Below are 12,500 nucleotides of genomic sequence, written 5' to 3'. Positions count from 1 at the left end.
CAGTGCACACTGTGATAACAGATGTGTCATGTCATGAATGAGGGAATTCTGGATATTACAGGACTTTCCACCACTCGCATAACAACCGCTGTGTCATGTCATGTTGATGATTTGGCTGGGTCAGGTTCCGCTTGGCTGGGCTGGGCTGGGCTGGGCTGGGCTGGGCTTGGTTTAGCTCCACTGTGGTGTGCTGGCCTGAGCCTGTCTGGGCTTTGGTGGGCTGGGTTGCGGTCTGCTGGGTTGAGACGGGCCGGCTCACATCGGGTCAAGCAAGGCTGGAATTAGTCAGGTGGGTCTCAGCGGAATGAAGTGGGCGAAAGTAAGATTCATTCAGGCATCATTCAGATTGCAAAAGAAAAAGGAAAAATCCTCACACTGTTGCTGCTCACCGATTTATTGAACACAACGTATCGACCTCAAGCGGTCTTCATCAGAAGTATAGTTCCTGACGAAGACCGCCTGAGGTCAAACCGTTGTAGCAACAGTGTGCGGATTTTTCCTTCTTCTTTTCGGCACGTTTGTTTGATCCATCCAGCACCTGTTTTACTGGATGTGCGCGCATCACTTACACTATCATTCAGGTTACAGTCAGGCACGTATAAGTTGAGGCTCAGGACATTATTTTGCTTTAATCCCTGAGAATGGCAGAGAGATCCCATGCAGAGGGATGTGTGTCGGAGAGGTGGGGGAGTTGTGTTTGAGCGTGCTGTGCATGTTTGTGTTTGTATGGGTTTTCATGTGGGTGTGTTGGATGAGGCATGTGTGTGTCTGTTTTGGAATGGTGAATGTTGCCAAGTGGACATAAAAGACAATTTAATTCAATCTAAAAGTCTTCCTGGGGACGAGCGGAGGAGGTCTTCTAAGGAGAAGTAGTCGGGGTTGAGGTGAAGGGTTAGAAACAGCTTTTGCATGCAGAGATGCGCCAGGTTTTTTATGGTTTGCCGGTGGTGATACTGATGAGGGGGTGGGGGGGGTTGGAATAAATAACTTGACAGGAAATTTGACTTTGACTTTGGCTCAGAGAGTTAAAAAAAAAAAAAATGAACCACCACCAGCTGCTATCGTTTGAAGACAGTGTGTTAGTATTCAAAGTCCAGTCACCTGGCATTTGTGGCCGGCTGCCATGTTTTGCCAAGTCGGTGGTGGTCAATTTGGGGAGGCCGACAGGAGGAGGCAAAGAGGTCAGTTGTTCCAGGAGAAGGGGGTGCAGGATTGGGTCCACATTACATTGTATGCATTGGGTGGGGTGCAGTGGGATGGGGGGGATTCGGATGTCTTTCTCCCGGCCCGACCAAAGCTGTCAGCGACCCTGGCGTTCAGCGTGGCTCTGTCTTGCTCGGGAGTGAGTCTGAGCTAGCTAGCTAAGCCTGGTGGCACTGCCAGTGCCAGGAGCACAGATGGCCCATGTGGCTCTGTACAGTATGACCTCATCAGCGATGGCATCACTCACAGGACACCTACTGTCTTTGTTGGCACTTGGGACCAGTGCAAACCTCATCCCCTCTCATGTGCTCATTTTTGTTTGTTTTTTGCTGCGTTTTTTTTTTTTACCTCTCCTTTCAGATTATTAGAGGTTGCCATAGCAAAAACATCTCCCTACATCATTACATCATCACACCCAACTTGGCTCATTTCAACTGAATCCTAAATCAATCGGTTCATCCATTCCACAACTCTCCTTGTCAATCTCGAAATCTTCAAGATATCATCTTTACTTTTGTACTTTTATTCAACTAGAATTCTTAGTATGTGGGATTGCCAATATTTGTCTAGTACACAGTGGGCTTATAGGGGATACTATCACTTCAAGTCCTATGTGTACAATCTGTGCATATGGTTTCGACAATAAAGCTGAACTCGTAAATCTGTCAGTCTCAGTTCAGTTCAAACAAAAAATGTCCTCTTCCTCTGTTACTGACTGTGTGACAGCCACTGGAAGAGAAGAGAAGAGAAGAGAAGAGAAGAGAAGAGAAGAGGAGAGGAGAGGAGAGGAGAGGAGAGGAGAGGAGAGGAGAGGAGAGGAGAGGAGAGGAGAGGAGAGAAGAGAAGAGAAGAGAAGAGAAGAGAAGAGAAGAGAAGAGAAGAGAAGAGAAGAGGAGAGGAGAGGAGAGGAGAGGAGAGGAGAGGAGAGAAGAGAAGAGAAGAGAAGAGAAGAGAAGAGAAGAGAAGAGAAGAGAAGAGCCTCTGGGAAGGAATATAATGAGACGATTGATTCACAGCAAATTCAGTTTGAGCTCCTCTTTTTTTTCCTGGAGCTGAGTGAATGAACGGCTTGAAAAGGACAACTATGATGATGATGACGAGGATGATGATGATGATGATGAAGAAATTATATTAGCTTATGAATGTACTCACTCTATTCCCATACTTAAGCTTATGTAACAGTGGAAACTTTAAATGGTTGCGTGCTCCGTGTCTCTCGGTCTCGGATTCGAGGAAAATCACAGGCCAGGGCCTTCTGGCAATGTCTGCTCTCGCTGCTCGCTGCTCAGAAGCAGGAAATAGCTGTGAGCGTTCTCACCGGTTTAGAGTTCAGTGCGGAGGAAGAGGCTGCTAAACCCTCTCCTTTGGGTTCCTGGAATGTCACCAATGTACAATGACTGTGTGTTTGTGTATATATGAGTGTGTGTGTGTGCGCATGTGTATACATTAATATGTGGCTAACAGTGTGTGTGTGTGTGTGTGCGTGTGCATGTGCATGCGTGTGTGCATATGGGTGTGTGCATGTGTGAGGAGATGGGAATCTTGAGTAAGCTATCATTATTCCCTTTGCATACGTCCTGCTGGGGATTCCTCTTCCTCATCCTCCCCCTGGCCAAACGGTCTCCAAATAACCTCTGGCCCTCTCTTCTCTTCTCTTCTCTTCTCTTCTCTTCTCTTCTCTTCTCTTCTCTTCTCTTCTCTTCTCTCCTCTTCTCTCCTCTCCTCTCCTCTCCTCTCCTCTCCTCTCCCCTCCTCTCCTCTCCTCTCCTCTTCTCTCCTCTCCTCTCCTCTCCTCTCCTCTCCTCTCCTTTATCCTCTTCTTCTCATCTCTTCTCTTCTCCTCTCCACTCCTCCCTGCAGGCCAGGGAAATAAAACACTCTCAAATCCCACACCGTGGGTCCGCTCAAAGAAACGCTGACACCGCCTAACAAATCTGCGCAGTGCGCTGTCTCGACATGCCCACCGTTGAAAGCTGTGGAATTTTAAATTCAAAAGCCCTAATATTTACAGGTGGCTGCTCTGGCCACCGCCAGTTTCTCTGATTTATGGCAAACAGGGCCCTCACAAGTAGTATAATCACTGCGAAAGCTTAAATGCTCTCTCCACTAACATGTCCCAAGTCCTGCGTCAATGCTGGGACCCCACCTCAGATCATGCTAGGGTAGTGTTTCTCAACGGGGGTGGTATAGCCCCCCAGGGGGCGTTGGGGAGCCCTAGGGAGGCATTGAGAACGATACAGTTGAGTGGGGGCGGTGCTTAGTTGTCATTGGGGGCATTAGTCCATTTAATTTTTTTAATACTAAGGGGGGCGTTGGCAGGCTTATGATGAGGTCAAGGGGGCGTTGGGAGGCTTAGGATGAGGTCCAGGGGGCGTTTGTTCAAAAAAGGTTGAGAACCACTCGGCTAGGAGTATGTTGAGGGTGTGGCTCTCAACATATACACTGCTGGTGCCTCTACCCTCCCCCACCCCTCTGTGATCGAGATGGTGAGGGTGATGTAGGCTTGAGGGAGGCCTGCTCCTCCTGACGGCGAACGCCAGCTTACACTAATAAATAAAGCTCATGTTCAAGAACCTTGCGATCCTTTTGGTTTAACAGTTGGCTGTTCTCACCACCAGTTTCAATTTTGATTTGAAAGATGGTCTCCTTCAGAGTGGAGCCAGATGACTGGGAAGCTCAATGCTCTGGGGTGCATTTCTCGAAACCATAGTTGTTAGCCAGTTAGCAACTTCAGTAGTTGCCAATGGGAAATTACATTGTAAACAACATAAGTAGCTTATCTAGTTGGCAACTATGGTTTCGAGAAACCCCTGGCTCCAGCCCCAACCTACTGTGAGTGAGCCGACGATGGTGATGTATCCTGGAGGAGGCCTGCTCTGTCCCCACACTAATGTGTGAAACCAGGCTCAAGAGCTGTGTGTGGTTGGTTCTTCAGTGTTTCACAACATCTCAATTTCATATGAAAAAAAAACCCTGCTTCAGATCAAAGCCAGATTACTCAGAAGCCTCCCATCTTCCACCTATGTCCTACTATGTCACCTACTATGAGCAAGCTGGTGCTGGCGCTGGTGCTGGTGGTGATGATAGTAACCCAGGGGGGAGCGCTAGTCCTGGGGCTGAATGCCACCTGTACCCCCCTCCAACCAGTCCACCTCCAGCAGTTGTTTGATTGGTCATAGCATCAGCCAAGGCAGCGCAGAGGAAATTTGAACAATTACGAAAATGCTTTGGTTCCACCCACCGCCCTCAGCTACGGGAACCGAGCAAATCCAGACTAAAATTTTCCATGTTTTAGTCTGTCTCGCCAGGCTAGGGGGGAGGGTGGTCATGGGTCTTAATGCCACCCCCATCCAGTCCACCAGCCCAGCCCAGCCAGCCTCATGAATCACCTACTGATTGCTTCATTACGGGCCTCACTTATGCAGGGGGAGGGGCTGGGAGTGAGTGTCTGTGTCAGCCATTGTGTGCTGTTGTGTTCTCTGTGGTCAGAAATTGGGCCAGCGGGCAAAAGGTGAAAGGGGGATGAGAATGTGTGCACTTGTCAGATTAGAGAGAGAGAAAGAGAAAGAGAAAGAGAGAGAGAGAGCGAATGAATGAATGAGTGAGTGAGAGCGAGTGAGAATGGTGGTGGCCGAGAAAAGCAAACAATGAATGAATGAAGTGATAAAAAAGGGAAACACTAAAAATAAACAAAAGACTGAACATCACAAAGACAAAGAGATGAGCAGAATGGGTTGGGGAGGGGGTGGGGGTGACTGGTCTGAGCGATAGAGAGGGTTTGTGAAAGAGAGGGTGAGAACGGGAGCCGTGAGAAAAGAGGAGGGCATTGAATGAGTGCTGTATTTAGATAATTGTAGACAGCAGAGCACAGCATAGAAAGAAAGGGAGGGTAGATGGTGAACGACAATGAGAGAGAGCAAGAGGGAGAGAAAGAGAGAGAGGGATTGATACAGCGATAAGTTGCCTGGCTTTCGTCTCAGTAAGTAAGTGAGTTTCACCTCAGTAGCTGCTAAACGTGATGGCTGACCTGCTGTGTCTGTGCCTGTCTGCTCTCCATCCTCCTCCACCTCTAAATGCTGAATTCGAAATGCCCACATCCACAAGCCTGCATGATGGTTTGAAAGGGTCATAGGTTTTGAGTCCCACAGCTGCAGGGAAAACGTGTGGGTTTGGGGCTGAATGACTAGCACTCACTGCAAGCACCCTCAACCTTGGTTTCTGCTTGAAGTAGTAGTAAACATCAAGGAACCATCAAAGTTCGTCTCAGTACCTCAGCGTTCTCCCACGAACGAACTTCTCACCTACTATATCGGTTCTTCATAGAACGTTTAGGGTTTACCCCACAGTGATAAACTGAGTCACTCTGCAGTACGCTACATTTAGCTCACATTTTGACTCAATGTATTGTAACGTTAATGCAACATAAGGCATCCATTCTGCCCTATCATGCATTGCAGTTACAGTACAGTACATGCATGAAGGCTGCGGTGCGATGCGGAGGAGGCTGAGATGGATCAGCTGGAGCGGGACCAGCTGACTGAAAACACCTGGAGCAGCAGCCGCCAGCAGGCCCCTGGGCCTCTTGGAGTGCGTTGCAATATGCAACCTTGCCTCCTCCACTTGCGCTTGTCTCCTCGTCCCGCCTCCTGGCCCCTCCTCCGTGGAGAAAACGATAAAGTTTCCCAGCTGTCAGCCTAGCCACAACAACTTTTGAGGGACTGTTTTTCATTCACCATCCCAATTGCAAGTGAGAAAAAGACTCTACAATTGAGCTTTTGCAAGATATTGAAATATAAGGCTGTTGTCAGTGATGTCATCATGACGAGAAGCAAGTGGAGGAGGCAAGGTCGCATATTGCAACGCACTCTTGGAAGCACAAACCTGCGTCCCTCCCTCCCTGCCTGCCGGCCTGCCTGCCTCACTCCGGTCTGTAGGCCGTCCAAACATCTGTCCAATTCTTCAGCCCCTGTACGATTTTCATTTAACTGCTATTCTCACTATTCGACAGCTGTTTAGATGGTGCAGGAGGTTGATGTCATCGGTCTGACACCCCTAGCGCAAGTGTTGTCTGGGATTCTTTGGACAGATCTGATCGGTAATACAATGCACTGAATTAGCGTAATACACTCACACGCTTCACTGCCAACAAAAAAAGAATAATAAAGTGATGAAAGCTCCATGTTCTCTTTCCTTTTTTTTCTGACTTTTTTTCTTGGCAGTGAGGCTTGTCCAGTGGCTACCGGCCATTCGGTGTGAACAGAGCAAGCTCTCTTTGCTTCTCACTAAATCGGTGGCACTTTGACCTCTTACCGGCTTTTAAAATGTGCCCTTCAAATACTTTATGGCACAGTGTAAATTTACAATCCATAAAGAGTCTTTTTCTGTGAATTCAATCAAAGCTTTTTTTCTGGTGGTGGTTATGGTGGGGAGTGGGAGTGGAGGGTGACTCCAATTTTGCCTCTGAAAGTTCCTTTTGGGTTCTGCCAACACCTACATACTTTTACATAGAAGAAGTTTCTCCAGGGCATTCACATGATGACATGATCTCTATTCAAAATCTTTATCTCTTTCAAAATCTCTCTCTCTCTCTCTCTCTCTCTCTCTCTCTCTCTCTCTCTCTCTCTCTCTCTCTCTCCCTCTCGTTTCTCTCCACCTCCGATCACCTTTCACCCCTCCTCTGTTGTTCTCTCTCTCTCTCTCTTTCTCCTTTCTGCTCTCTGCCCCTGTTTTTACTATAGCCTCTCTGACTCACAGTTTTTTTCCCCTGCTGCATCATGCACAATGGGCCCCAAAGTTGTGCTTGAGGAGCGAGTGTGGGTGGCAGATCTTTTCATAATAAAAGGCTGGAGGAGACATGTGCCGTAACTTTTCCCCCCTCTTCCTGTCGGATGTATCCCCTCTACTCCGCCCACCAGCTCCCAGACGTGTCTTTGTTCTCATTCGGAGATCATGAGAATCAGAGTCTGTATGTGTATGTGTGTTTTTTTCCTCCATTTTTCTTTTCCAAGGAGGGTGTGCAGAATGGTCAGCCATAGAGTTTCCTCCATCCATCATAAGACTTACAGTACTGCAACTCTTCTGTTTTATTTCAAACTGCTGAATCACTACAACAAACTTAAAAGAATGCCTTTTATTGTCACCAGAATACGCATGTACAATGTGACACTGTATGTACACCAGCACAATTAGATCGGAAGCACCTTAATCTCCAGTGCCGCATGTATGTTGTCATCATATGTGAAGAAGAAAAAGACTTTTGTTGTTGCTGGTGGTCTTTTCTTTCTGTCTCTGAGTAAGGACTCATGATGAATAAGGACTTTCCAACATGAGTTAGCTTTACACAAAGTGGTGTTGCCAGTTTCTCCTCCTCAGCTATTTCGGTTTCGATCAAGTGAGAGGACCTGTTCCTTTGGTTTGGCACGGGGCCGCCTGCCCTCTGTGGAAGGGATTAAGTGTGTCAGATCTGTCGGTGCTTGCACAGAGGACTTAAGGGAACCCTGAGTCAAGCAGATGATTTTTTTTTAAAACTGTAGCTTCTCTACCCAATGCACCATTTGCCCCCATTTGTGAGTTTCAACCACATTTTATGACCGTGATTGGTGCATTGCCTGCATTTTACGCGTGTCAGAGGAGGTGTTGAAATCTCCAAGCATGACCCAGAGCTGAAGAATGTCACCTATGTGGACATCCTTGGGTTAAACATTGGTGCTCAGACCTGCTGTACTGGTTCTCCTTAAACCTTGGACACATTTGTTTCCGTTTTGTGCTATACTTTGTAGTGCAGTCCTTATTCAGATAGCAGACACTGACAGACTGTTCCATTGCATCAGAATATGTGTTTTCAGTAGATTTCCAGTTGCACAACTCAAATCAGATCCCTTGTGAAGATGGATTTAGGCGTGTATGTGTGCGTTTGTATACGTGTGTGCGTGCATGCAGGTGTGCGTGTGTATATGTGTGTGTGTGTGTGTGTGTGTGTGTGCGGGCGTGCATGCATGTTTGTGTGTGTGTGCTTGGAGGGTGAGAGAGAAACTCTGAGATAGTCCATCCGTGCTGCTCTCTGTTCTGCAAGGCCACACGTTGCATCGGGTGGTCTAAAATGGCAAACAAAAATGGGGCTCTTGAGCTTTTGACAAATTCTAATGCTGACTAGGTACAACGTCTCTAATAAGCTCCCCACACGTCCATGGGGAGGGATTATAAAGATCACATATCACATTCTTGAAATGCAGCCAGCCTCTGCGTCTTGTTGAGGGATAGTGTTAACGCAGAGAGGAGATGAAATGTGACAGTGGTGAATTCCCCACTATGCTCCCCTATCTGCTCCGTGGAGTATACAATAGGACTGCTCTTTAAACACAGCTACGTATTGGTTTTCCTTGTTATCGTGTGCAGTCAAGACGGTTACTGCATATATACAGTGTAACTCAAACAATGGGGAAAGCTGCAGGGGCTGCACGCATTGTTGGAGTAAATCTTTAAAATATATTGTGAAGTTGCCCTTTTGGTAGATAAATAGCATGTGTTCCCAAAAATAACAAAGGGTACGAGATCCAATACACTGACTCCTCTTGTACCGAGAAGCTTTATTCCCCATGTCTTACTTCATATTGGAACAATGATTCAATACGATTACTTACGGTAGGCCTATTACCTATGAATTCCTGACTGGCCCGAAAGCAGAACGAATTTGCACAGTCAAGAATTGAGCACATATTTAGCAGCACAGACAGGGTCCTCCCAGCTGGGTTTAGGACGTATTTAGGGAAGTTTTTTACATGTAAGCTTTTTCTCTAATGACTGGAACCTCAAGGTCTAGAGTCCACCGCCAGGGCCGCTGGCCACTTTGGCTGGGCTCGAGACAAAACCACATGAAAGGCCCCCCACCTCAATACATAGAATGCAGTGAGGAACCATTTCTTGGCCCTCTCTCTCCCTGGGCCTGTGACATTGACCCCCTTCCCCGCCTCCTGTCAGCTTCCCTGTTCTAGAGTCCACCACCACTACCCCACAGACATGAAGTAAGCCGGCTTGGGAACAGTTTCAGAGTTCAGTGTTTACTTTTTAACCCCTGTTTTTTTAATGAGCCTAGTTCGAGGGAACCTGGTGAAGGGTTTGCATTCAGTGAGCGTGAAGACAACACAGTAGTGGGAGGAATAGCGTATCGCCAGGTGTGAATCTCACCTGACGGCAGGACTGGTTCCTTATTCTCTAGAAAATTTCCGTCGCGCACTACTTGCCATTTTTACTCATTCATGTGTTCTCAGAGTAGACTTCTGTTCTCTGCAGCAACAAAAACGTCCGTAAACCCTTAGCAGCTCTTGGCAGCTTTTTGGCTGCACGTCCCCACGCTTAGAACTATATCCTTTCAAATGAGCTGAGGGCCAACTCAGCCAAGCGAACAGCACGGCATGAAATCCTCTTGAAATGGATTACTACCTCTTTTCTCTCAGGGAAGTTGTTTTGATGTTGTTTGTAGAGGAGGGAAAAAAGAGCATTTTCTGTTTGTTTATTCATTCGATGATTCATTTGTTAATTCTTTTGGGCTGGATTTGTGTTGGATGATAAACTACACTTCAGATTAATTTATGTGGTTATGGTTATGACACTTGGTGCTCTTGTGTGCAATCACGTTGCCTGTCTCTCCAGCAATTCGTATGAAATCTCTTTTTGACAGGTTAGGAAATTAATGTATTAAAAACAACAAAGCAATACCTATTGCAACACAGATTATCGTCAAGTATTCTCATTATCTTGAGCACTGCGTTTATAATTTGTTTTTGAATCCGTTGTTATTTCAGATCCGCTGCACAGCCACAGGAGATACCACAGTGATTACAGTTCATCCAGCGAAAGCCCCTCGGTGACGTCGTCTGATCCAGAGTACAGACAAGGTAGGCAGTCGAGCTGCGCCCACCCATCCACATACCAGCCCCACCACATTAACAACACCCAGCACCCACCCATCCACAAGCCATCTGCCCCCACCACACTAATTACACCCAGAACCCACCCACCCATCCACAAGTCAGCCCCTACTATACTAATTACGCTAAAGTAGCAGCACCCGACAACCCAACACAGTATTTACAACAACAGTACAGGAGGTAGGATCCACTCAGCACCCAACACCTTCCATCTTCATTTTCCTAAAGTAGTATAAAGTACCCAACCACAGCACCCAACAAACCACCACAGTCATTTAGACAAGACGGCAGGTAGCATCCACCATTAACACACAACAACCCACCACAGTATTTACAACAAGGCAGGGAGTCGCATCTAGTCACAGCACCCACCACACTCATTACTGCAAGGCAGGTAGTACCACAGCACCCAACAAACCACCAGTCATTTCAGCAAGCCAGGAGGGAGCATCCACTCACAGCACCCAACCAACCACCACATTATTTACAACAAGGCAGGAGGTGGCATCCAGTCACTCACAGCACCCACAACCACACTCATTACGCCTAGGCAGGCAGCCCACAGTCCTCAATAACCCACCACACCCATGAGACCAGGTCATTCATCTGGGTTATTCTGTACAGAAAACAAAACTGTTCAGCGTATGAAAGGAGCATGTTGTATAGATTTGGATTGTAGTGTAACGTGAAATGGATGACTATGGGGATCATCTGATTTAGCTTACACTACACTATCTCATTAACATGGGTTCTTCATGACCGAACAGTGCTGGGGAAAAAGTGTATTGTAGTATGTTGACACAACAGGTTTGGGGTGCAGTAGTAGACTACTGTTTAGGCTACTACTAAGCATCTTTGAAAGGTGATCCATTCCTGCTCTTGAGCAAAGATTGCAATTGCAGACAGGTGACAAAGACATGAAAAGCACGATTGCCACATTATTTTCATTGGACAACGCTCCCATCTTGTGTGTGTGCTACTTCTGGAACATTTTGTTTCGTGATGCGCAGATAAGCTGTAGGAACACAGTGATGAGTCACCTCAGAAGATGCCTGAGGAGACACCATGAACCCTCCACTTCCTTTGAAAGCTAATCAGAGTTTTGTGGTTCCTGTGTTATGATCTCAGTAGGGTTTTTTCCCTCGAAGTGTCCCATTTTCAAACTGACAATGGTTCAACAGCTGTTTCGTTACTCAAAAGAAGTAAATCCATGCACTTCTGTTCTCACCTAATCTGTCATCGAGTGCGGGACTGTCTTAGTGAGAAAAAAAAAAAATGCAATACATATGTACACGTACATATTTAGCTTTGACTGTTTTTTTAAATCAAAGTACACGGCAAAAAGGGAGCCAAAGCAGTTATTATGAATAGTATTTTTAAATTATTATTTTATTATTTTCTTACTTTACGGCCTCAAGGGCCGCAAACGGACCTTGACACAAAGGTTCCCCACCCCTGCTACAGTGGTGCTCATATGTTTACATACCCCAGCAGAATATACGCTTTCTCTGCGATTTCTCACAAAATATGACGGATTACACAAAAACCTTTTTTTCACTCATTGCTAGTGACTGGCTTAAGATATTTCTTAGCAATATTCTGTGTTTACTCTTTCAAAAGCATGATCACAACCCAAACTACCCAAATGACCCTGTTCAAAAGTTTACATGTTTAACATCAAGGACCGCTCTAAATTGTTTGTGGTAGTTTTGGATAAGGCTCTTAATGTTCTCAGATGACAAAACAGCACATTCTTCCTGGCAGAATGGTTGTTTCCTATAATATCTTTGGGTGTCTTGCTGGAACCTCACATGTGAGGTTTCCCCTGAGTGGCTCAATGATGTTGAGATCTGGAGAGTGAGATGGTCGCACAAAAACCTTCATTTTATTCTTTCTGAAGCTAATGACGGGTTGATTTGGCTTTCTGTGTCGAAATATTGTCATGTTGGCTCTGTTGGAATATCAATTCAGAAATGCAATATGAGGGGTTTGGTTGGAATCAAGCCAATGGGAAAGGGAATCATTGCATTGCAATGAACATTGCAAGGGAAATTGTTCAGGAGGCATAGGACAACCAAAAAATAACTTCAGGTGAAATATAGGACAACATGAAAAAATGTTGTAAACTGTACAGGAAAGAGGCACTTGAGGAAAGATGGGCTGTTGGGGGTTGACAGGACAACGCCATTACTACAAAAATGCAAACGTGTTATTTTGCATATGATTCACCAAATAGCATAGTGAAGCATCAGAATGTATGTGACAATTTGGAAAAATGAGATCAATATGGAACTTTTTTCAGCCACTATTAACAGTACCATTTGGAGAACAGTCAACGGAGCCTATGATGAAAGTTACACCATCCCTTCT

The 12,500-nt window shown here is 46.2% G+C and overlaps 1 protein-coding gene across 4 annotated transcripts in view; it reads left to right on the top strand.

Moving 5' to 3' along the window:
• ptpn13 (protein tyrosine phosphatase non-receptor type 13) overlaps positions 1-12,500 on the top strand; it is a 112,229-nt gene that overhangs the window by 59,451 nt on the left and 40,278 nt on the right. For all 4 annotated transcript variants that reach the window (XM_063210608.1, XM_063210609.1, XM_063210607.1 and 1 more), the window contains exon 9: positions 10,005-10,097. In XM_063210608.1, the coding sequence (XP_063066678.1) occupies positions 10,005-10,097 (93 nt within the window). The remainder of the gene's footprint in view (positions 1-10,004; positions 10,098-12,500) is intronic.

The sequence above is a fragment of the Engraulis encrasicolus genome, chromosome 11, assembly GCF_034702125.1.
Source record: "Engraulis encrasicolus isolate BLACKSEA-1 chromosome 11, IST_EnEncr_1.0, whole genome shotgun sequence".
In the NCBI taxonomy this organism is placed as follows: domain Eukaryota; kingdom Metazoa; phylum Chordata; class Actinopteri; order Clupeiformes; family Engraulidae; genus Engraulis; species Engraulis encrasicolus.
The sequence above is the reverse complement of the archived record's forward strand: the minus strand, read 5'-3'. Positions and strand labels throughout refer to the sequence as shown.